Raw genomic sequence first — 26497 nt, forward strand, 5'->3', positions numbered from 1 at the left:
GAAAGTGGTATGATAGTTAGCTCCCTCAACTGTTCTGGGTTTTTTGTTATTCACATGCCAAGGTAATGATTCTAACTATTGGGTGTTTGTAAGGTCTAAGGCTCTCGTAAAACCATCACATACAGTTTTATACAAACAGGGTTTTTGCCTGCGGTGCTCTCTAATGATATGAAGATGCACCCTACTCCCCTAATTACAATCCTAGGATTGAACACCAATAGTTAACCTAGTGAGGTACACACAACTCTTTTTATCAATTTAATTCAGAATATACAGTATAATGAACAGAGAGAGCTTCTTGTCTTGACTTGTGGGTTTATTTCCTCGATTTTTCATTTCTCATCAGACCTCCTTGTAACTTTAGCCAACACGTGTTTCGTTGTCTTGGCCAAGTGTCCGTACGACTTCATCACTCTTAAAGGAATACAAACAACCACTGCTGCTATATAACATATATGTGAATTATATACAGAAGGTCATAACATTTGGATTTAAAAGCAATAACAACACCACACCTTTCATGTGTTGCAATTAGAATTCATAAGTTGAAGACCCATGCACATAACCTGTTTATTCTCTTTCAGATATACCCCAACTTAGTTCTCATGATTATTCGAATTGCAGTTTGTGAGAAACCTCTACACGTCATTGTGCATCAGATACTATGTTGGCGAGAGACCACCTGAAATCTGTGACAGGCATTTTTGGCAAATGTATAAATGACATAAAACCCCCTTAAATGGAAAACATGCTCAAGTGTCCCACATAGCCAAATATCATTGTGGCAGGACATCTGTCTGAGGTAGTGCAAATGGACATGGGACAACCCGTAGTGGACGTAGATAAGCTGAATAATAAATGTACCTAGTATGTCCAATTGTCTCCTGGAGTCAGTCCTATAGTAGGAGAGGAAATGGTTTTTGTAATGGACTTAAGAACCGGTATGCCCATTGACCAAAAATGAAAAAGTGAGTGTAAAAATGCCTACCCCATTCCTGGTGTGAAAATCAAAACCGAAAGTGGTCAGTTCATTGTGCCTGTCGGAGTCACTGATGCTAAACAATGGTATCCTCTAATGCAACAATACGTGGTTGCAGTACGTGACAGAGCGTTGTCCCTGTATAAAATAAATCGGGGGGTACAAAATGCTGTTTGCTTCTAAGTGCTGTCTTTCACTTAAAAATTGATATCTTGACTAGTACTTATTACATTTTTGTCGTTATGCTCTTGTTTTTCTCAGAATATAATCTATTTTTCTAAACTGGTATGAAGTCTTTTTGTGGTGTTTTCACTGTTGCAGAGTGTGTGTGTGCATGTGCGCGTGCACAAATACTTCACACATTGCCTCTTTAGATCAGCCTGACTGCTTTGTGCCAAGCTACCAGAGGGTGAGCACAGGTGATCTTTTAGTGTGTACCTTACTTACACTGACTAGCATTGGGGTTCCTGCTTAGACAGGCTGCATACTTTTGCGAGCCAGAAACCCGATTTCTAGCAGGTATCAACACAAGTGTAGTGTTTCTCAGGTCCCAAGGCAAAGATCACTATTGACGGACCTTCTCTAAAATGGAGAGCAAGTGAGGCAACCATAAGGATGTGAAATTGTTTAAGAATTCTGTAGGGAACCCATTTGGGCCCGGAGTTTTGCCCAAGGGTATGTTTGATATTGCCTGTTAAATCATCTCCTTCGTGATGGGGAGATCAAGTTCCAAGCATCCTGCCCCGGACAGGGTGCACCCACTCACTCAGTGGTGGGGGCAAAGCTGGCACAAAGGTTTTTATACAGTTGCGCAAAGAGCGCCTCTAGCCTCAGGTGGTGGGTGACTAACCGACCAGTTTCATCTCATGAAAGAGCTAGTGCGCATCTCCGCTTCCTGATTAGCCAGCCAGTACAACAACGTTCCCATTTTAGCTCCCCGTTCATGTATCCTATGATTACCCTATTTCAGTTGGGATCAAGCCAGTTTGAAATGCCTAAGGTTTTTCTCTTTGTAGGAGTCAACAAATTGCGAATCAAGGGCCCATAGCTCTCGCTGAAGGAGGCTACTGCTTGCCTCCTGTCTAGCTCTAGCCCCTTGCCTTGGACCCAAGACATGGCGCTGCCTCTGTGGTCTTAAACTCCTTCCACAACGTCACTGAGGAGGAAATCGAGGGTAGGTCATGTTCAAAATATTCTGTAATGGACTCTTGTAGTTGGTTTGCCAGGCGGTCATCCTAGTGTCATCACACATTGTCACCAGAGGCCACTTGGTCCTTTATCGATTTCCTGAACCACCATCTTAACAGGGGAGGGATCTGAGAGACTCTGCGGGAGGATGCGGACCTGTACTATTCCACTAGTTTCCACTGCTCAGAAAAATATGTAATGGATCCAGTGGGCGCCAGTAATTTAACCCTGGGGAATCCCGTCTGTCAATGCTTTAATGATTTTTTGTCGTCTCTAGGGGCAGGCACTGAGGAGATCTTCCTCTCTTAAAGGTGATAACTCCTATAGTGCCCCGGGGGGAAGTGGGTGCCACTGGCATAGGCCTGTCGCACCCTACTAATCTCAGGGCAAGGCCCCACCTCCGCATTTGATCTGCAACCTCTCACCCCACCTGTCACTCCTCAATCCCCTCTCCCCATGAGATGCCAATGTGGGCCCCCAACATTTATTGGGGACAGTCTAAGGGGCTGATCTCCTTGAATCGACCCGTCCAGGACTCATATACTGGCACCATGCTCCAGTGGTTTTACAGGCCCCTGATTCAACCTCCTTGTCTGGGCCTTGCTGCCACACTCTCTAGGGAGAGGCAGGAAAGGGGTACGTCTCATGGCTCTCCTGGGCATCTCCTTTCCAAGCTAGTTGCTGGCAGTGGAGTATGTACTGCCCACAACTTCAACAGTGATGGGGTGGGCCATCCTCTCTGCAGCATCCTCTTGATCGGGTCTGCTGTTTTTTGTTTGGAAGTTGAGATTTTGGGCCAAACTGACTTGGACTGTTGTTCAACTTGAACCTAAGCAACGGGGTCCCCAACTTGCAGAGATGTCCATTTACCACCCAAAACTAGAGACATTGAAAAAGGAGGGCTAGACATGCTATAGCAATCCAGCTACATTATATCCTGCTGTCTGGCAGTCCCACTTAATTCTTTTTACATGCATTAGTATAAACTGGATGAGTAAAAACGTCCAAGAACATCAGATGCCACAAAAAACATCCGTTAAGCAAGAGTTCTAAGTACCTTCAGGCTTCTACTCAAATCAAATCAAAGAACTTTATTCGGTTATACTACAAGAAATAACCATAAAAGTACAATAATAAAATACAATTTACATGATTTGCATTAAAACGATAGATAAAAAATATTGTATAAATTCATATCCTAAGTGAATTACGAGACTTAAAAATATTTTTTTTATAAGCAGTGACAGAGGCGATAGTAAATACATTGTCTAAATTCTGTATCGCCAAGAAAGCAGGACGACACTGTCTTAATTGCAATCTTTTTAGCACATGGGAATATCCACTTTTTTCTGGGTATTGTATAACATTTACAAAAGAACATGTGTATGGACGACTGAGAAGAAATATCATCACATGGGCAGTTACAAAGTGTTCTTGACCAGTCATTTTCCTTAGGAAAACTTAAAATTCTATGAAAGATATTAAGCCTGAGGCGAGTTAACATAAATCTTTCAAAGTCCTTAGTAGATAACAAAATGTAAGGTTGTATGTTAACAGTAATAAAGGTAAGCTGATGTGCCGCCACCGATGGTTTGGTCATTTCACTTGTAATTCTAGACTCGCTCAGATGTGACATACATATATTTTTTAGGTCCTTTCTTGATAGCCGACATATGGAAGATGGGTCATTGAAATATTTCTTGTGGCCTATTTGAGTAAAAAACTTCTCAACATAGTTTAGCCATCTTATCTTTTTTGCCCCATCATTACTTCAAACATCCTTTAAAATGTGCCGGTTAAATACGGACTCTTCGGTGGTCCAAACCCTGTGCCACAACAGTACAGGCTGTATCTTGATCACATCTTCAAGATAAGGCATACCCAGTTCAGTGCGGCAAATTAGTGTAGCTGTACTTTCCGGTACAGCCAGGAGGTAGCTGAGGAAAATGTTTTCAGCCACTTGAAGTGAGTTAACATTGACAAACCCCCAGGTACATGCCCCAGAAGTGGCAATAGCTACACATTTTTCCCTATAAATATTCAACAATTCCCCCGGTGGACGTCTACCCATTTTCCTGCTAAAATTAATTAGTGCCATTCATGACTTACAAAATAGGAGTTCTCTCGCCTTAATTGCTCTACCCCAGGAGCCTGTCTGTTCAAATAAAATTCCTAAGTATGAGAATATATTAGTATTCTCAATTGGCTTAGAACTAAACAAAATAGGGATTTTCTTCTTATTTGACCCTTACCCGCAACTCATAAAAAATGTTTTGGAGCAGTTAATAGTTAAACCCCGGTTTGTCATAAATTGTGTAAAGGAGGTTACGACCCTTTGCAAGGCAATGGGCGTACGGCCCATAAGGACTGCATCATCTGCATAAAGGAGTGCAGGGATAGGATGTGTGGCTGCCGTTGGCAAATCCCTGCACTCCTTGATTAGGGTACTTTCAAGTTCATTGATATATAGCATAAATAGGAATGGGGCAAGGACACAGCCCTGCCTCTCACCTTTCATGATTGAAAAATTTCCAGTACTGTGCCCATCCTGTCTGAAACGGACCCTAGCCCCCAAATAAAGCTGCCTTAGAAATAAAACTATAGACTCATCCACCCCAAGCCCTTCCAAAATTGCCCTGAGCTTTTCATGTACAACACAATCGAATGCTGAAGTTAGGTCAACAAACGTTAAAAACAGTCTCTCCCTTTTTGCCTTTGTGTATTTTTCCAGGAGAATGTGAAGGTTTAGGCCCTGATCAATGGTACACAGCCCCTTACGGAAACCATATTGTACATCACTTATGACGGAATGCTCCTCTTCCCATATTTGAAGTATGTCTAAAATCACACACCCTATAATTTTTACAGTAGAATCCAATAATGAGATAGGGCAAATCCAACCTGTTATCGCCCTTCTTAAAAATGGGTATAATAAGGGAATCATACCAGGACGTTAAAAAGCCCGTGGATCAACAGGCGTTAAATAACTGTGTCAAGAGTGGTCCCCGTAAGTCCTTGTTGTTTTTATACACGCCGACCGGGACACCATCCGGGCCCGGTGCCTTTCCACCCAAGCTAGATTGTATGGCCCTAGTCACCTCGTTGAGGGTAAAATCCATACTACATTTATACTGGGTGGGGGAAAACTCTGGAACAACCTCGATCCTCTCCCTTGTTTGCTCTCAGGCGATTTGAGTGGTATAGAGTTTCGAATAATGTAATACCCACTCCTCCTCCGTAATAGCAATTTCTATAGTTGCTTTGGATTTGTCCGTATAGAAAGGCGCATTAACCGCCTTCCAAAAAGCAGCAGGGTCACGATTTAAGGACACCTCATGCAAGGCGTCCCAAGCTTCCTCTTTTAGCGCATTCCTCCTTACTGCTTCTGCCCTCTTATAGCCCCTTCTGGCATCTCTAATAAGATCATAATCCTTAACGTTAGCTTTTACGGCATGTTGCAGTCTGGTATGGGCATCAGTACAAGTTGAATCAAACCACCACTCGCTAAGTTTATTACGTTTTTTTGTTTTAATCCAGAGGGTTTCTTTAATAAAAGCTAATATAACTTTAACATTTTCTGCTATTTCTCCTCACTAAGTTCAAGGTTCCTCCGAGGAAGGAATTGATAAAATTAATTATGGGTATCCAATCATGATCTCCTGCGTATGTTGCCCCTCCTAAGATTCTCAGGAGTCATATGCACCTCCTGAGTAATCACATAGGTAATTTGGCTACCCTATCTTTTCAAGAAAGCTATGTGCCAGAGGAATGGAAATTTGCCCAGGTGGTTCCTATCAAAAAGAAAGCTAACCAGAGTATATCTCAGCTGGATAATCCTCGCCCTATCTCCCTCCTACCGTTCTGTGCCAAAGTGGTGGAGAAATTGGTCAACAACCAGCTGGTACAATTTGTGGAGGATACTCACCTTCTACATTTCTCCCAATCTTGTTTTAGGGCGAAACATTCTACGGAAACTGCCCTACTTTTTTTCCACAGAATTGCTCCGTCAGAAAGTGGATGAGGGACAGACAGCCGCCCTGGTATTGTTGGACTTGAGTGCGGCTTTTGACACGGTGTCGCACTCTAAGCTCCTTGCCCGCCTGAGCGAGGAAAGGGTAGCCGGGTCAGCCTACGAATGGATGCACTCTTTTCTAGCGGACAGGAAATTTCAAGTACACTGCCCCCCTTTTAAATCCACACCTCGTTCTCTTAGACATGGTGTCCCTCTGGGCTCTATACTGAGCCCAACGTTGTTTAATCTGTTTATGGAACCCCTTGCTAAGATAGTGGAATCCTATGGGGTGGATATTGTGTCATATGCCGATGACACTGAACTGGTGGTCTCCCTATCGCACAACCCAGTGGAGACGGCAGATAATGTCTCCGCTTGTCTTGTGGCACTCGCCGGCTGGATGAAGACCAATTGCCTTCGCCTCAAAGGGAATAAAACAGATCTTTTAGTGATTGGTTCTTCCCCTTCTATCTGGTCGTTGGCCTGGTGGCCCTCTGACCTGGGTCCTACACCTATTCCTTCTGTTATGGTGAAAAACCTGGGGGTTGTCTTGGACAATAACCTCTCATATTCCCAACATATTGGAAATGTGGCTGGTAAATGCTATGGTATACTAAAAGTTCTACGCAAAATTCTTGACCTACTGTAGCAGGGATTCTGTTCTCCTACAGAACTGTGCATAGAGATTTGGCACCTCGGTGAATTAGGGTGCCCCAAAACTCACCTCAGTACCCAAAATCCCCTTACCGAGCTAGCTACAGTGTCTCATTGGTCATAACAAACTCCCAATGTTTAGACAAACCAGAACATGAACTTACAATACCTCCGGCATCGTGGAACACATGAGCACTCTTTCGTTATACAATCATTTCAAACCAGAACGTGGAGTAAATGAGACACGTGCACATTTGAAATATTTATTTACTAATGCCGTTTTCTCAAACGCAGTATCTTAGATAATACAAGGAAACATATTATCAGAAGCAAAGTTATCAGCATAGTTACTAGTACATAGAAAGCAAAAGGTGATAGCATGCTAAGATGCTGTAATGAATAAGGGGTTAACAACACCTAATTCTCACCCTCCCTAACTAGCATATTATATTAATATCTAAGAAGGTCTCTTTGGGTTTTAGCAGGGCGGGCCCATACCTCAAGATGCTAGTATGAAGAGACCACATCAGCTTCCACCAGCTCTCTGCATGTGAACAGCATCAAGTGTGTATGTGTGCTCTAAGCAAAGCAATATAAAAAGGCGCCTAAAGCCAGAATTTGGCAGGAGCTGCACTTATGTTATGTCTATGAAGGTGCGGAGATCAGACCTCACAACAATTCTGTGTCGAGTTATCCTTGAAGCTTCAGCACTCTCTGTACAGACATAGTTTACTAAGCAAAGCTGATATCAGAGCAATAACATATTAATCTCGTGTAAATCACAACGCTCTTGTAGGTTGAAAGCTAAATCAACAATTAAGTGTCGTGTGCAGAAGCAGCAAAAGGAAAAATGGCGTTTTAAACATTTAATAAGCTCATGCTAACTTAACACAGTATATAGATAAGCAGTAACTATATGACACCCCCCCATGATCCGAGCACGGATAAGATAAGATAAGGGCCTCTTCATGAAAACAGAGTTCAAGAACGATGAGCAATATTTATAATTTATAAACTGATGGGAATTTTTTTTTTCACGAATAAAAAAAAAATCCAAAATGTCAATACTCCGTTCACTTTTGCTCATGCCAATAGGACTGGGAGGTGACCAATTCAAGCAAAATTTGCAAAAAGTTATGTCAGTAGAAAATAAGGGGCCGTGATCTGAAACTCGGAAGGGTTTTTAGGACAAGACCGAATATGCAAAATATGCAGCAACAGCCTCCAACATGAAATCACCGTCTTCATCCGAAAACAGTTCAGCCATCCAATTTAACAGTGGGAAAGAACATACGTGCTCTTCAAGTTCCGGAGCCTCTATCACCATCAGAGGACAACTCGGTGGGTTCTCAAGAAAGCTATGTGCCAAGAAATCTTGCGCTGCTTCGAGTACGTTCCAATGACCCATTAGTCCATGCATCGCTGCCAAGGCCATAATCCTTTCGTCAGTACAAACTAACTCGTGAGTAACGACGGGACCTATTAGCTGATTAAAATCGACGTCAGGAGAAACCGTTTTGCAGAGACACAAATCAAGGGCCCAGGCGAAATCGCAGCTGAGTCAATGAAACACAGGCTGGACACATGTAAAATAGGAAAATCGAAATGATAATCCAAATGCCGTGCTTAAAGTCGCAAGCGGCAAAGTGCCATAATATTCAAGCATCCTGTTGCGAAACAGTGCCAGGAGGGGCTGTGCGGCTTCTTGCACAGGAAGGGCATCCATGTTTAATGAAACAAAAGATCATCAGAACGCCTGCCGCCAGTGCCAGTAAAACGGGGAATCCACCAAACAGACTAGAAAGATAAAAGTCGGTAAAATAAGTGTACTTTTTCAAAAAAGTACTTGAACTGCCTTGCTTCGGTGCTGGGCAATGCTCCCATTGCGTATAATTAACAGTATTTCTTCTGGAAGTAGTTTTATGTAAGAAGTGATTGCCAAAATGTTGAAAGCAAAACAAATCGCCATAATTAGCAGATTCTAAGTACAAACTTCAGCATTAAAGGCAACATAGTATTTCAAATCCGAAAACAAAGCCTCTTCGGCCTGAACATCCCAATCAGAACGTATGTTTTGTTTCACTCCATCCCCCATGTTAACTCTAAGCACATTAGGGACATTAACAACCTCTGTAGGGCCATGAATTTGAAATCCAACGGCATCCCACACAATCCCATCAAGGACAGGCCAAGCAGTGATGTTAACAAATGTCAAGTCTCTTTTCAGTCTGTGTGCAGAATGCGATGAGGAAAGTGGGGCCAAAGTTCCATTGAGATGTCGAATGCATGTTCTTTCCTCGACATAATGTCCATTTACAATTCGAAAGAAATAAAACACAAACCCAATTGACATAAAAAGGTAAATTGAAAAAAGCACTAGCCAAATATATGTCCATGGGGGAACCTAAAAATGTTTTTTAAATAAACTGCAAACCGTGAGGGGTTCTTCGGAGCATTGGAAACAGTGTCAAATGAAAATCTGGACTCTGTGGCCAAACGTGTTTGCAGGTCAGGCATAGATAAGTCAGTGGGGTAAGTGTAATCAATGTCATCATGGTCTGTACCAGGCAAAGTACTTAATAAAGGACTGGAAATTGCAGGTAACTCGATTGCCACTTCTGGTTCTGGATTAGAAGCAGTGGCCAAAACAGAATTTCTCACAATGGAAGGACAGGAGACTGCCGGTGTCATACTAAGAAGAATCGGCCACTCTGTGTATCTTGACATTGTCAATTGAGATAAACCTGTTTTCTTTACGACCTGGAAGCGGAGGTAAAATGACTGTTCTTGTGCCCTTCACTCCCAGGACTGGAACCGGAGCTCGATAGGAAGTTCTCCAACTTGGGGTAGCCAGCCAACTACCGGGATCTGCAACGCATCATCCGATGTGGAGGGCAAATGTTCCTTTGCAAGACTGTCTCTGGTCTTTTGTAGATCCTGTAAAACATTGCAATGTTCATCTACGTCAAAGGTTGCGGCGCGAGCCACGCAGTCTAGACCATCAAGGTCAGGGACGTACATCTTGATGCCAAAGTGTCTCCTTCATTAAAAGTAAGGTAAGTGAAACCCACCGCCCCAGGGATGATTCTTATCACCAGATTGGTTTGGTTATCACGAGTCAGTAAGAATTTAGATTCTAAAAGATCAGCCTGCAAAGATTGCAAAATAGCGGAGTGTTCTGGCAGCCAGCACGATTTGGTAAAAGTAGGTTGTATCAAAGTATACAAAGGCTTGATACGCTGGCCATATTCACGAATTTTCCAAGAAGTGAGGAGCCAATCCTCGACCTTCATTGTTGAGCTCATAGCCCAAGAACAACACTGCGTACTCTGCAATGTGAGACTTTGCAAAGCTGAATTTGTAACCGAAGTCCGCAAAGTTACAAATTATGTGGTCAACGCGACACAGTTGCACCCAAAGCTCGTCGTCTGTGAGATAGATGTCATCCACATACGAACACGCATCCGTGTCCACTCTCTCTGAGAGAGACAATGCGGGCAGTAAACACGCTTGGACTGTTCTTATAGCCCATCGGTAAACGTTTGTTTTGGCACTGTTTGCCGCCACTTGTAAAACTGGTCCATTGGGAACTTAGACCATCTAAATTGTGGGCAAAAAAACCATTGGAAATGTCAAGTGTGGTTTTGAAACGTTTCCGCACAAGACCATCCACTAAAGCAGAGCCGTGTGTATTCTGTACTGCACAGGTACGACAATGCGAGTTAAGATGCCGGTAATCCAATACCAAACGGAACGAGCCGTCTGGCTTGGTCACAGTAAAAAGAGGGTTCTTCATCGGTGACACACACGTTTCAATGACACCTTAATATTCCAATTGTTCAAGGATTTCAGCAACGGAAGCCTTAGCTTCGCGTCTGATGGGATATTGAGGTTGAGGCTGTGGCATAGACCGTAAGGGAATCTTGTGGTGTGGGGAAAATGTATCCTAACCACAGTGTGTACGGTACAGAGCAGGCGCAAGGGCTTTAGCCCACTCTTCTGCAAAATTCAGCGCATGCTCCTTCGAGACAGTGTGCGCGAAACTAGGGAGGATTACCTCCTCCCCTCTCGGAGCTGCGAGCACAAAAGGTAGGGGCCAGTCAGCCTCCGCTAACAAAATGTCATAAGTAGTCTTAAAATTTCCCCAAAATACCCCTTTTATGGTACGTTGTATGTCACCTTCAATTAAAAGGACTATTTCATAAAGTCTATCAGGGGAAGCTACTCTAGTGTCAGCTGTCTCCACAACCACATATCGGTTAGTCGCTGTCACCTTCAGTAGTGGACGCAGAGCCTTTTGCACTATGGTAATCCCCGCCGCGCTGTCCAGCAAGGTCAGAGCCCATGTCTGAATCTGAAGCTGCGTTCTCACTATCTGTGGCATATCTCGCTGTTAAAGCGGCAACTTTCTTTTTCAGAAACTGGGATCTTTTTGGTGTTGAATCGTCCTGCTTGCCTTTACCGTCTTTCGGGCGGGGCTGGTCTCGTCCCTGGTGCCGCCCCGACCTCTGCCGCCTCCTCCACCACTGGTCGATGAGGCCGATGATTCCTGAAAAGAACGAGGAGAGAGTTGTTCAGAAACCTGAAAACGATCAGGTGATTTTATCGTCGCGCGATCGCGCAAGTCATAAATACGTTCTGTAGGTGCAGGCACTGGAGATGCAGGACGAGACTCCTGTTTCTGCTGTTGTTGTTTACCCTGTTTTTGTTGTTTTCCCGGCCAATTTTGCTTCTTAGCCTTGGGCTGTTCGTCAGTTTCTGACTTCTGCCCTTGGGGTTGTTTTTTCTCCTTTGTTGAGAAAGGCTTGAGTCCCAAACTATTACGGCCTATGGTCTTATAAGCCACCACAATAATTCTTGCTAACTGTTGGGGTTTGTCGACATCGGGTACAGCCTGCAAAGCATTAGACACCTGAAAGTTCACAGCATCTCCCTTAACATTCGCAAGTATGAGATCGGAAACTACGTCAAAAGTGCCGCATAGGCGCATACCTAATTCAACCGCCGCCTTGGGTCCGTGCTCATCTTGAACACGCTTAAGGACCCTAGGAAGCACCTCGTGTACACTGCCGCAAAGGTCTTACCCCATGTCTCACAGTCACCAGGTTCCGGGACCAAGTCTTTTGGCATGCTAATTGTCAGAATCCTGTGTTTTTCACCAGGAGTCGTGTTAGGAAATACTGCTTCCAGCTGGTCAAACTTCTCGGCAAGCCAGAAAGGAAAATCATCCTTATTCTGGGGGCGCTTGCCCATTACTGCGTTCAACATCACAGGACTGAGCTTCATTCCGCCCTGTCCGGCTGGAAGCGCTGCAGCACCCGGGGCCCCGCCCGGGAGATTGCGGGTAATGTACTGCACTAACGACCGAATTACACTAATTGCCACTCTATGTAACAGCCGAAAATCTGCAACTGGAACCGCTCCATGTCTAGGATGCGGTGTAAATCCAGCCAAAACATGCCAAGTCGCGCCTGGAATGGACAAAGGACCTAACCTCGGAGTTAACAAAGAGTGGGGTAGGGCGCCATTAAACCAAACTCGGTGCGGCCAAGCATTAATAGGAACTTTCTGTGACCTATAGGGAACATATTCCTGTGGCATGGCAGTTGGAGTGTTTGTGTCGAACACATTAGTATTTGCATTCACAGCCGGGAAGGTCACCCACGAGTAAATTTCATATGGGTAAGCCCCTTCCGCACTCACCACCATGATCACAGCCATACCATCCACAGGGACATCATAAGTCTGCAAATGATTGCGAACCGCAATCCAACTATGCTGCAGAATATCAACAGCATTAGCCATAGGGACACAGTAAGAAAGAGGTACAAGAAAAACTACGTTGCACAACTGGGTAGTAACTAAAAAAAAAAAAAAAACTTTGAAAAGATTCAAGCTTGAAAAGACCTATGTAAATATAGGCAGGTTTGCCTGACACCACTGTCTTCTGGAAACAATAGTGAAGGGTGTTAAGGACTGATAGAAGCACTACTCAAGTGTCATGTAATAGGACCACAACTTTGGGCGCCATGTCACCGGGATCCTGCTCTCACACAGAACTGTGCATAGAGACTTGGAACCTCAGTGAATTAGGGTGTGCCAAAAATCACCTTGGTACCCAAAATCCCCTACCAGACTAGCAATCAGTGCCTCATTGGTTCTTACAAACTCCCAATGTTTAGACAACCCAGAACATGGACTTAGAACACCTCAGGTAACGTGGAACACATGAACACTCTTTCGTTATACCAACATATCAATCCAGAACGAGGAGTAAATAAAGACACGTGCAAGTTTGAAATGTTTATTTCTAATGCAGTGTTCTCAAGCGCAGTATCTTAGCTAATACAAGCAAACATAGTATAAGAAACAACGTTATCAGCATAGTTACTAGTCCATAAAATACAAAGGAAGAAAGCATGTTAAAATGCTAGAGGGAAGAAGGCTAAATGGCACGGAAGTCTTACCCTCCCTTGCTAGTATATTATTTTATATCTAAAGAAGGTCTCTTTGGGTTTTAGAAGGGTGGCCCCATACCTCTGATCCTAGTGGAAAGGGATCACATCATCTTCCACCAGCTCTCTGCATGCGAAGCATCATCAAGTGTGTGTGCATGCTCTGTGCAGTGCAATATTAAACGCGATTAAAGCCAGAGTTGGCCGCAGCTGCATATATGTTATGTCTAGGACGTGCGAAGATCAGACCTCACAACAACCACTGTGTTGAAATAACCTTGAAGGCCTCAGCACTCACTGTACAGACATAGCTTACCAAGCAAAGCTGATAAAATAGCAAAACATATTATTCTCGTGTGAAGCAAAATATTCTACTAGGCTCAAAGCTCTAATAACAATATGTGGCGTGTGCAGAAGCAGCAGAAAGGTAAAATGGTGTTTAAACTTCTAATAAGCTCATGCTAACTTAACACAGTGTGAAGGCAAAGCATATCTATACGACACCTTGGCAAATGTTGCAAGGCTCCCGCCCCGCCAGAGCCCACCGCCGCTTAAGAGCGTTGTCTGGGGCACAAGGGGTTTGCTGCGTGCGGCGCCTCCAGGCGCAAGGGCTGCTAGGAATTATAGTTCTCCACCCCCACCCGGCCGAAAAGTGCTCCGTGCGTATAGGCAAATGTTGCAAGGTTGTAGGGTAACAACCCTTCCGCTGTCCTCCTGTCCTTGGCAAATGGGCAAATGTTGCAAGGCTCTACTCCATCTCAAAGTGCTAACGTTGTCTGAAGTGTTACTAAATTCATATTCTTTGAAACTATTGTGACCGTGTTTACATGTTTTTCCAGGAGTTTCTAACCACGAACACTGTTTTTGATATGAATCTTTCCCACAAAATCCAGAATTCTGGAAACTGTAATCTTGTAGCCTAAATGGAGAATAGAATAGGATGCTCAGATCAGAGGATATGGTTTTCTTTGTGTGACTTCAGTGTTTCAGCTAGTGAATGTTTGTTGAACCGTTTATTAAGTGCTGCTCTTGTAGTCAGGAGTACAGCATGTTGAGGGCAGTATGCCATTCCATGCCAATGAGATTGCTTTTTCCAGACCCCTTAAGATTTTGGACAGCATGTTTACCCAATGGTCAGGTCAGAGCTACAAGTCCCAGCACCCAAAGCCGCAGCCAGATGTTTTGCTGTGCATTTTGGGGCTTGCAATCCTGTCTATCTAGTTATTAACTAGAAAAAGTGGTTAGGGGTTCTGCCCACCTCACCCTCCCGTACCTGAGCAGGAGACATCCAAAGATGAACAAGTAGAAACAAATGGTACTGAAGGGATCAATCTACTTTTAATTATCAAACAGGAAACAATTAATTGTCTTGTGATTTGCGAATTATACGCAGCGTAAGTATATATTAATTAATATACACATATATGAGCGGACAGCCAAAGAGGCACAATGTAAACAAAAAACGCAATCTATATACAACACATCACATGTACATTATATACAAATACACAAAACGCTATACAATACCAAAAACACTTCTCTGTACCCTTGAGATAAAAAAATATGTATATACACCAATTTACAAATGTACCTCCTCTTAATTTGGGGTGGAGTACACAATAAGATGGTAGTCCCAAAAACAAAAACACCAGGGGGTTAACTTATCAACCCAGCCTACATTTGTGTTGGTGCGCCTAGGAAAAAATCCAATCTTCCTCAAATTTTTACAGGGGACTCCGTTCAAAATATAAGGTGTTGACGCAGTCGCGGTCGCGTTTCAGCCAGATGATATAGGCTTCATCAGGACATGGGTACTCTAGTAACAACAAATACATATATTATCCTCTTTCTACCTAAACAAGAAAACATATTACAGCTGCTAAAACTGTGGCAATGCAGTGTCAATGGGTGATTCCGTCATAGAAAGAAAAAAATAATCAAGTAAGTATAAATAATAAGGGAGACTATCAAAAAGACCCCAACCACACCTCCAAGTGAACAACACAAGCATGCGACAACATTAAAAAGCTAATAACAATCGAACAAAGCACCTTATAACCCAAGGTCTATTAATGCATATAAATGCCAAGTACTACAAGACACATCACGTGTCCAATATAATACCTATTCTTCGCGGCCCTGGCTAAACCTCGGGCTGGTATCGCCGCCCCCCCCCCACAACCACCAAAGTGGGTGGGGTAGGAACCACCGTCTAGGCTCTATTCCCATAGACTCTACATAAAGAAAGCATATTAAAAGAGGTCAATCAATCCCCGGGGAAGATCATCCAGAGGGGACGTAGCCACACAAAAGCCATCACTGACAACAGGATATCTAAACACAGATCCCGGCACACCTACCTTTATATCTTCACAGTGTCCGCCCAGATAGAGTATAATATCTGAAGTGGCTCAAGTCTCGCAGTCTTCCTACAATCATGCCGGACCGCAGGAGAAAGAAGGAAGAAGAGAGGAACAACACACCGTCAATCACTCGACCCTCTTTCCTCGTCCCCCTCCACCAGTACCCAAACGGAGCTAACTAAAGGTGCACACATGCTGGATAAAGGGGATCTATAACCTAAACTATGTGCGTGCACCCACCTGTACTTACTCTCCAAGGTATTAACTTAACAGCTGGTGGCAGAAGGCTGGTCAAGTACGGATCTAAATCCGAGTGACGCAAGCAGCTCAAAGTACCCATAGTATACATGCCCGCCAAACACAGTGGGTTTCTCTCTCAAAGCTACATATCGGCCTAATTAAAAGCCCTGACAAAACCCCTCGAAGAAAGAAAACATTCGGGGCCATACCTGCTTATCACTCCACTATCGTACCCAACACTCCCCTCAATAATCTGCTCTAATCTAAAATGACCTCATTGCCCACATTACGTGTTCGTATAAATATGCAGCGAAGGGGGGAAAAAATTACCTTCAAATTCCAAACAAGGTCGACGGCACGTTAACTCAGTGCTCGTTACAACGCCTCTCCAGCCAAACCACCAGAGAATCATGGGCGTCTGACAAAGCGCATTCCAAATATGCGCGTCCTACGTCAAAACGGTGCGTCCATCCCGCAACCAACACTAACAAAGGACTACAAATCCAAAGCGTTCCCGATAGCCATTTACTCTAAACTAATACACATCCACCAGCACTCAAAGGTCACCAGTACTCAAAATATTCCAAATTAAAGGCCAATCTCACTCGACCACGCAAGGAGGAACCAAAAACAATTGTTAATAAAATAAATCATGAAGGAAAAATGAAAGTAAAACAAATAAACCCAAAAAGCCCATTGTGACATCAACAAATCATCAAGCACCCACTATCACTCCTGCATTTTCACTATTGGGTTCCCATTCTAGGAAAGGCATCAAGACCGTACATCCCTAAAAAAAGGGAATGAACAGTATCAAAAAAGATCAAGAGAGATCGAAGCCACTCATGCTGAATCTGTGGCAGAGCACAATAAATACACATTATACACATTATAATGCCAAATCAAGAAAAAATATATATAGCATGAATAAAACAGCATATGTACATATACATCAATAATCAGTTCCATACCTTATCATAATCCATACTCATTAGAAAAAATCGGCAACAAAAATATACATAGTACAGTAATCAAGGAAAAAGGATCAAGGGATTCAGATCAAAGCCCAAATTTCATCCCGCTCATTAAGTCCCTTCTCAGAGGTGTGATACCTCTCTATTAGTCTTGCTTCTGTACGGTTCAACTTGGTCTCTAATTCTGTTTTGTTTTTAGCCGAGATGGTAACTAGAACTGCCCAAGTCAACTCCTCTTCATTATGGTCTGCCTCCATATAGTGCTGCACTAAAGGGGCTCCAATGTACTTACACCTTATGCGCGATTTATGCTGTCCAATACGCATTTTAACTGCTTGCGTGGTTTGCACAATATAGGACAGATCACAAGGGCATTTCACTACATAAATAGCGTTCTTGGTGTTGCAATTAGAGAAGGTGCGCCTCGTATGTGTATGGCCATTGATTTCAATCTCTTTCAGATCCTTAGTGTTTGGACACACAGCACAGTTCATACAGCGGTAGTGTCCGATCACGGGTGGCAATCCTAGTAGGCTCCTAGTATCTTTTTTGCTTGTCACCACCCTACTCGCCTTCACCAAATGCTGCTTTATATTTTTTCCTTTTTGAAATGCAAATAGCGGTTTTGGAATGTTCAGATGTTCTATTAATTTCCAATTTTTTTAAATGATCTGTTTCACCTTATTTGCTTTAGGATTGAATGTTAGGACGCAGGTCAACGATGTGCCCTCCTTCTTTTCTTTAGGTGTCAACAAACTTTCCCGAGTTGTGTACCAAGCACGTTTAAGTGCTGTTCTAACTAACTTCCTGGGGTATCCTCTATTGCAGAGTTTATTCATTAGAATTTCCGCATTATCAAAATAGTCGCATTTGTTGGAACAATTGCGACGAATACGCAAAAAATTGCCCATAGGGCAAGTTTTCTTTAAGACTCCTGGGGTGGCCACTACTGAATTCTAAAAGAGTATTCCGATCAGTAGGCTTAGTGTAAAGATTAACCTCCAGGTGTCCCTCGCTGTTCTAAATCCACACGTCAAGGAAATTGATTTTATCATTGCTTGAACTCATTGTGAATCTCAAATCAGATAGTTATTAAACCAGAGATGCGAGTCCCATCATGCAAAGCCACAGCCAGATGTTTCGCTTTGCATTTTGGAGAATATAGTCCTGTTTATTCGGTTATAAAATCAGAGCTGCGAATCATTGCACGCAAAGCCATAACCTATACAGGACCAGCTCCTCATGAATGGCTGAGACAACAAAAATTAGAAGAACTGGCCCTAATGAACAAATACTTTTACCTCACCACAGTGGCACCAGAGAACTCCCTGAAATCTATTATTAAGAACATTTTTCTGGAAGCAGGAAATCCATGGTCAAACAGCTTCGCTCCGCCAAAGAAGACTTGAATTTTTCAGTGGATAATTGGGACCCTGATTTAATTAAATACGCTGCCATTAAAAGTGCGACAAAAAGACAGGTTCGGCTTTGCTCGCGCTCAACTTACTTGGAAGCATTGGAAGCAAATGGCTTCCATGAGTCCCTAACACTCCCGCAGACAGTACAGACTTCGAAACCCCATCTTACGCAAGCAGTGGGCAAACAAGCAGTAAATAGGATCTTAGCGCTTAGATTACATCCTCTCCCCCTTAAAGACCTTTATCCCACAAGGTTACCTGCGACAAGGCAGTCGGAGTGCCGCCTATGCAAATATAAACAGAGTTTCGCACATATCCTATTTTGCTGCCCGGGGTTGTCTTTTGAGCGCAACCTTTACTTAAAGCCAATTTTACTTAGACACAGAATTAAATCTATAAAGGAGGCCGTCTACCATCTATTCACAATGGAAACAGTGAAGGACATGGCTGTGTTCAGTTAATTCATCCAACAAGCACGCCAGAAACTGATGATCCTACATAGATAGGTCACCATCCTGGAACAATGATTCTTAAGCCTTCGAGACTGGTAGAAATGGACTAACAAACCAAGTTTTTAATTATAGTTATGCTTTCACTTACTTTTAAGTTTTCCCCCTTTCCCTTGGCTTGACAATTAATGTTTTATTGTTGCGTGGTGTCTTATTTAATGGTTTTGAGTAACCACAAATAAAGTTTTTTATTCATTCATTAATTCATTCATTCATTCATTCCTCATGAATGGACCTGGGAATCTTGAGAGCTTTGCTATGGAAGAAACTACCTCCAGCATCATGGCTGCCATGACAAGTGTGTCAGTCAAATGCTGCGGTATTTTTGAATTGGCACTGTTGTTGCCAGGCCTTGTTCATTATTGTATGCAGGTGCCCATAACTTTAAGCATTCAAAATACTGGGCCCGAGCAGGGGGGTGGCAATCAATAATGCAGCAGGTGCAGTGGCACCAGGGCTCTGATGTCCAGGAGGCCCACTCGATTCCATTCGTAGCATTTTTTAATTACTGCCTAAACTGGGAGTCGGGGAGGGGGGGGGCTGTTTCCTTGCTTGCTTTAAGGACTGTTGTCCTTGCTATGCCACTGTGCCTTAAGAAAACATAAGCGGGCTAATGTGACCCTCCTGCCATGGGGCTAGTTGGCACAAATGCCACACTACTCTGACATAATTCAATCTTTCTTACATGTGCCAGAAAGCTCTGGAGCTGAAAGCATTTGTGTGGATTCATGTTATTAGGATAATTCCTGCACTAAAGAGTAGCCTGGCCATATTTTTTTTAGTGCTTTGCCATTTCAAGTGCTTTGCCATTTCAAGCTGTGCGTGCCAGGGATTAGTACTGTGTGCATCTTTTTTTCTTCTGGGATTTGCATACGTAAGTCAATGTGCTTTTGGCTGTAGAGCTGGGACCAGTTAAAGGCGTCACACATAACCAGGGCCACTGAAATTATGCGGCTGTGGATTTTCCCCCTCATAATTAGAGATTTGCAGTATTTGCCGCAAACTCCACCATCTGCTGCATAATCTGCAGATGTTATTGCAAAAGATTTATTGTCTGTAGCTCGAACCGTTCAAAAGTTACAAAAAATGCAACAACACCTGTAGCTTTGCTGGGAAAGGCCCTTTGCAAGGGTTGACTGGTCACCATCATCAGAGCTTGAAATGGGAAAATAGAAGTGCAGGTACCCTGTAACAGAGTACCTTTGTGTTTCTTAGAAGTGCCGGTACTCTCCCTCTCAAAATAAAAAAGTGCTGGTACTCAGTACCAGACAGTACTGTTGCTTATTGCTATATTTGGGTTTTATATTGGTTCTAAAGTTGTGCAAACCAATGCCCAGACAGTGTTAACAAGATTTAAAATGTCAAAATAATGAAGTAATATTATCACAAATGGTGTCATATTACGCAGCAGATTTTGCATTTTCATGCCGTATAATTTACTCAGCAATCCCGAATAATTAACGAACCCCAACCTCCACGCATAATTCCAGAGACCCTGCACATATCACAGGGTCAAGGAAGCTAGTGCGATGCCTATGTGCAGATAGCACGTTTCCCCCAGTAGATAATCACCGTTCACAAGGCCAGGAGCATAGCTTTCATTGGCGCAGCTGGTGAAGCTGCACCGGGGCCCAACCAACTCTGATTATTGTTGTATGTCACCATTGAAACAGCCGTCAGGAGTTCATTCCTTCCTTGCACTAGGGCCCATGATGACGCACTGGTTGCACCACTGCACTCGGCCGTGTGCAGGGCACTGGATCCTCCGTGGCACCGAGCCCTAGACGGCCCAGTCACACGGCGCGGTGAACCCACAGCACCAGCCCGTGCCCCCTGACACACGCCCCACCCTGGGGCGCTGACACCTCTGGCTGTGGCCTGCCTGGGGCCCTGTTAATTAGCACAAGTCTGCTCCCGGGAGGGGGCAGAGGAAGTGGCTCCCCGTTGTTATGGGGATGCTCCTGGTGACAGTGCGTGAGGAAAGCGGTTCACGCCTGGGAGGGAGGGAGAAAAAAAATAAAAAAATAAAAAAAGCGCGCGTTTGGCGCTTGCATGAAAAGGGGGAGGGGTGGACCTGGTGAACTCAGTCTGCCTGATCTGTTTTCCCAGTGCATGCGCTGACTCTAGCGAGACCTATAAATCATTTTACCATGTTTTCAAGGAATAGTCTTGCCAATAGATCGGCTACCAGTCTTGATATATACATTGGTATTCACTGAGAACACCGTATGTTGTGGCTGTCTTTGGGGTGCTCCTGTTGAAGACTGGTCAGTCCATGTCATCAGTGACCCCTTCCATGTAAGAGCTGGAAATAGACCAGATAAAGAAATTTGTGATCCGTGCTTCAGGGGTGTGAAATTTAATAAAATATCTACTGGTCCATGGGGCTTGTTGCTTCATAAATCTACTTGTCCTGTAACAAAGTCCCTTTGGTGACATGTAGTGCGGCATCAAATTATGGCAGCAATCTCATTATATAAGAGCGCTAATATAGCCTTGCTGATTATGCCAGGGTTCATACCATAGTAGTGTTTGAACACATGCAACAACATAGTTACAACGAGTGCAGAACATGGCCGCTAAGTTGTCTCTCTCACGTCCTAGGTCTAGCTCTTCTACCCTGGCTTTGAGAGAGCTACACTGGCTCCCGGTACATCTGAGAGTGATGTACAAAGCCGCTTGCTTGGTGTTTAAAGCAGTACATCATCTGGGCCCGATACCTCTGCAGAATATGTTCACCTGGTACTCTGCCCCGCGACTTCTCCGTTCCTCTTCGGCGCATTTGCTGGTAGTCCCGTGGTTTCAGAGAGTCAGGATGGGTGGCCGCTCATTTAGTGTGGCAGCGGCCAAATTTTGGAATTCCCTGCCACTCTCCTTGAGAAGCCACAGTGACTATCTTCCGTTCAGGAAAGCGCTAAAACGCATTTGTTCCCTAAAACTGCTGTGTAAGTGAATTGCACCATCAGGATTCAAGCAAGCCGGGCCGAAGACGCCTGAAATGGCAGAAACCGGTCCCCGGAAGCTTGTTTCCTTCCCAGTGTAAGAATTGGCTTTTGTAGTCTGGTCTGCCCTGTTCCCATAATGCACTGGGCCAGGGACAGACTAATTTGCATACAGCCAGGTTCTGAAACTGGGATGGTGCAATGAGCTAAAAAACGGTGTTGGATCTAGCCCTGATCTCTTGACTGGGTGAGAGTACTCTGCTTAATTCAGATACTCTGTCCATCACCACCCCTTGTTGTAAATTACTGCTCTAGTTCAAGCGCCAGGATGCCCTCTGGGTGACAGGACTGCGCTCTATAAATACACTAAATAAATAAATAAATTATGTTGCCACGATTCAGCAGATCTACATACTGGGGCTGAAGGTAGTGGTAAGCAATAGTTCTAGGGTTAGAATGCTCTTTTGAGTTTGTGAAAACCTATTAACTTGCATATTTTAGTGGTTTTCAACAACTCTTCTCTGATCTGTTACCATACTGAGAAATATTGGTAATTTACTCCTGACAATGGCAGACGTAAGCCTTCTGCAAAAAGAACAATTGATGGACAGAATGCGGAATAATGTCATGCATTCACCCCAGTACAGAGATCTGTGCCTAAATCCATTTTTATTTTGCTCCCCAACCCATTCCAGTTCGAACCCAGCCATATGCAAATCAGTCTAGACCCTGAGCCCAATGGGAACAGTCTAGTCCGAACTGTCAGGCCAGGTCCTCCCTGGACTGGAATCAAGCATCCTAGGATCGGTTTCGGTGTTTCACCCCACATGACCTACTTCTGTAAATTCTTGGGAATTCACAAAAGCCGTATATTTGCACTTAATGCAAGAACATCTACCCTGGGTGCACTTTTGAGACTTTCTTTAATAATTGGGACTCTGATTTGGTCTGGCGTTGACCGTGACCTTTTGAGTTTATTCAAATTCTGTTCTTTCTGTATCATCTGGCTGTGAGGGACAGCATTATGCTCTTTCAGAAGGAGCATATCGGCACACAAAGTAGTTTGGTTAAGTGGCATTAATTGTGGCAGTGTGTGCTTTTTGAGACCAAAAACAACTTTTGCCAATGTTTGTTATAATACTGAAGGCCTGGCAGCTCCCACACCAATAAGGGTTTACAAAACCATGCCAAAACAAGTCACAATTTGACAAAACTAAAAAGCTGACCACCAATTTCAGACCTACTGGCTTTGCCAATGCTTGTTTATTTTTGGTTCCCAGTATCTTTTTGAAACTGATTACTGAAATACTAGCATGCCCCAACACGTTACTAAATGAAAGCGAAAGCGTTTTTTTTTTTTTGCTTTTATTATTTTATGAACATTTTATTTTGAGAGCAATCATCAGTCTTGCTTTCAAGCTTCTGCAAATATTTGCTTCAAATCCGAGAGCATTGTGGGAGCATTGTACATAGCCTCATATTACTAAACTTTGAAAACGTGTGTACATACTCAGGGCTCGAAAATTCCACTCGACCGCTCGCATAGTCAAGCTCAATTTAACAAGTCGAGCTGTTTTTAGGTCCTACTCACCCTTTCTGGCGAGTAGGAAAACAAACCAACTTTTGTCCTCTGTCTGTGAAAACGGAGCAAATGTGACAAGATAACAAGATTTAAAGGCATTTTTATTGCTCACAAAGTTAATGAGCAATAAAGATGCCTGTAAATCTTGTTATCTTGTCACATTTGCTCTGCTTTCACAGACAGAGGTCAAGTAGGTTGCAGTTAGGTCGAGTACATTTTCAAGGTACTAGTCCTGCAGGACTAGTACCATTTTTTCGATTTTTCGAGCCCTGATACTTTTATACTTTAACCACTGTCAGAAGGGCAGTCAGAGCTTACAACGTTTACTTAGGGTGCTCACCCTAATAATAAAGGCTTTCAATTAATAAACCATAGATACAAGTTTGAACAGCATTAACATATGGACACAATTATTACCTTAACTGGAGACACTGCCCTTCCTGATCCATAATGTGGTACTGCAAACTAGCAAACTAGTTTGTGCTGCAGGGGGTTGGGCCTACTTGTCCCAAGGACAAAATACACATAAAAACTTGTTGCCCTTGACCCCAAACAATATGTCCTGGGAGTTGGGCTATGGGAATTCCACATCCCTGGTGTGTGTGAAACTGAATAGCAGTATAAGGACTATAGCCATAGAAATTCGTAGAAGTGGTTATGCGTTTGAACCTGATGTGGCCTTTGGCCTCCATGCAGGAGACTGTAATCACAAATGCAAGTCCTTCCCCATTGCTCTTCCTAGACATTGCTATAAAGACGGCTGTTTTTGGCGGTATGGAGTGTGATCCCATTGTGGTCTGAGAGTTAATAAATCCCGTCTCATTAATGGTTAGAAGGAGAAAGATTAGCATCATGAGATCATGTTTATTAATAGCCATGTAAGAAGCGGATCCAGAGTTGAGCAGTGCAGAACTGTATTTTCTAGCTGAAGAAAATCTACTAAAACATTTCAAGTTGGGTCTCCAATTCATTTTGTTCCAACGCTGGAAACTTTGAAATGAAAGTTACACAGGCAAATGAAATTACAGATATATGTTCCAAATCTAGGTGTTGGGAAGTGATTGTGTGGCAACAAAGCTACAATCTCCCTCACTTGTGAGCTCGGTTGCCCTAAAGCAGTTATCCCTTTTGATGTTACTGCACAGTTTATTTCCCCAATAGCACCTTACTCTTTGGTTCTTTTGCTCTCACAGCACTGTGCCACCTATAAGAAGACAGCAGCACCTGAAGGAGGCACTGCAGACATTCCTGAAGCGGCGGGACCTGGAGGAAGCCTATCGAGCACTGACCATGGGAGAGTGGGCTTGCCAGTACTTTCTGAACCGTAGCAGGCAGCAGGAGGCCACCCTCAAGGCACACGTAAGACCTGCCCATCACAGTTTGTTCTGTTGTGCTCAACCTGTAGTGTTTTCCAGAGTTGTCCTTATTATGAATTGTCTGTTATTCAGCTCATTATAATGGTATTAGTTTGTACTCCTTTACCTTCTGATTCAATCAACCTCGCGCTATTTGGGTCAGATTTTTTTGGGGGATCTTTAACACATCCATCACCTCTGCAGTCTTCCCAGGCGAGTGGAAAACATGCAGAAGTCAAATGCCTTCTCAAGAAGCTGACCCCACCTACACCCTGCTTCCTTTTCCCTCCAAAGTCCTCGAAAAGGCCATCAACCACCAACTCACGGAATACCTCGAGATCAATGGACTTCTGCACGCATCCCAATCGGGTTCCGCGAAACCACAACCGCCTTGATCGCAGCCACTGACATCAGAGCCCTCATAGACCAGGGGAGAATTTTCTGCCCTGATCCTCCTCGACCTCTCAGTGGCCTTCCACACTGTGTCCCATCATACTCTGATCTAGAGGCTTCATCACATCAGAATCGAAGAGGACACCCATAAATGTATTGCATCTTTTCCCACCGGAAGAACACCGATGGTCCGTCTTCCATCATTCACCTCAGAGCCCAAGCACATTTGTGCAGTCCATCAAGGTTCCTCCTTCTGTTCGATACCTACAATATCCCCCCCTGCACCGACCAACATCTTCAGAAAGCGTGGACTGAACATTATCTCCTACACATTCGACATCCAGCTCAGCCTCTCTCTATGTGAAGAACTAACTGAAGACAAGGGCCAACATCCACTTGTGAATGGCCAGCTGGATGCAAATCCGCTATCTCAAGCTCAATACAGACAAGACGGAAGTACTGATCTTCTGGAACAACTCCTCCCTGTGGAACGATACCTGGTGGCCTGCTGAACTGGGACCCTCTCCTACATCCTCGGACGACACCCAGAACCTCTGCATCCTCTTGGACAGCAAACTCACCATGACGAACCAGCTCAATGTAGTCTCCTCCGCCTGCTTCTTCACTCTGCACATGCTCAAAAATATCTTCTAGTGGCTCCCGGTCTCCAACAGACTCTGTCACTCAAACGCTCATCACCAGCCGCTTATTTTATTTATTTTATTTATTTATTTTGAAAGTTTTATATAGCGCGAACAAGATCTTTGCAGATATCAGAGCGCTTTACAATGCAGTGAATACCAACAAGAGAGTGAAAAGCAGGTCATTAGGGAGTAAAATAGTACAGGTACAACAATAATGCAAATATTACAAATACATGAGTGCATAGATAGTCAGGTAAGACAAAAAGACAGGTAAAACACCTAATCGTAGGGATCGAGCGGAATAATACAGATCAGTGCAGAGTCTTTACAGATCCACATTAATAGGTCAGATGTATTTGGCCATGAGAATAGCTTTTACTTCTTTCTTAAAGAGTGTGAAGGAGGAGATGAGCCTGGTTTCAGGAGGGAGTGAGTTCCAAATCCTGGGTGCCATTCCTGCGAGAGCGTTTATAAGTTTTTTCCTTCCGGAATCTTCGAGGTTTTCGCTGAAGATTGATTGTGCCTCTAGTGTTTCTAGAGCCGCCAGAGATTGACAGCTTCTGAGTGAGGTATCCGGGAGAGCTCAGGTGTACAGCCTTGTATGTCATGCAGGCTATTTTCAGATGTATTCTGGCTTCAAAAGGCAGCCAGTTCAAGGATTTCAAGTCAGGGGAGATATGCGAGTGTTTTTTTGACCCAGTGATGAGTCTCGCTGCAGCGTTTAGAGAAGCTCTTAAGGGTGCAGTAGTCGTTAGCGGGAGACCGCAGAGGGCGATGCTGCCGTATTCA

General features: G+C 43.8%; 1 protein-coding gene across 2 annotated transcripts in view; it reads left to right on the top strand.

Moving 5' to 3' along the window:
- KMT5C (lysine methyltransferase 5C) overlaps positions 1-26497 on the top strand; it is a 180759-nt gene that overhangs the window by 36992 nt on the left and 117270 nt on the right. For both annotated transcript variants that reach the window (XM_078655051.1, XM_078655050.1), the window contains exon 3: positions 24510-24675. In XM_078655051.1, the coding sequence (XP_078511177.1) occupies positions 24510-24675 (166 nt within the window). The remainder of the gene's footprint in view (positions 1-24509; positions 24676-26497) is intronic.

Source organism: Lissotriton helveticus, chromosome 7, assembly GCF_964261635.1.
Source record: "Lissotriton helveticus chromosome 7, aLisHel1.1, whole genome shotgun sequence".
Classification (NCBI taxonomy): Eukaryota; Metazoa; Chordata; class Amphibia; order Caudata; family Salamandridae; genus Lissotriton; species Lissotriton helveticus.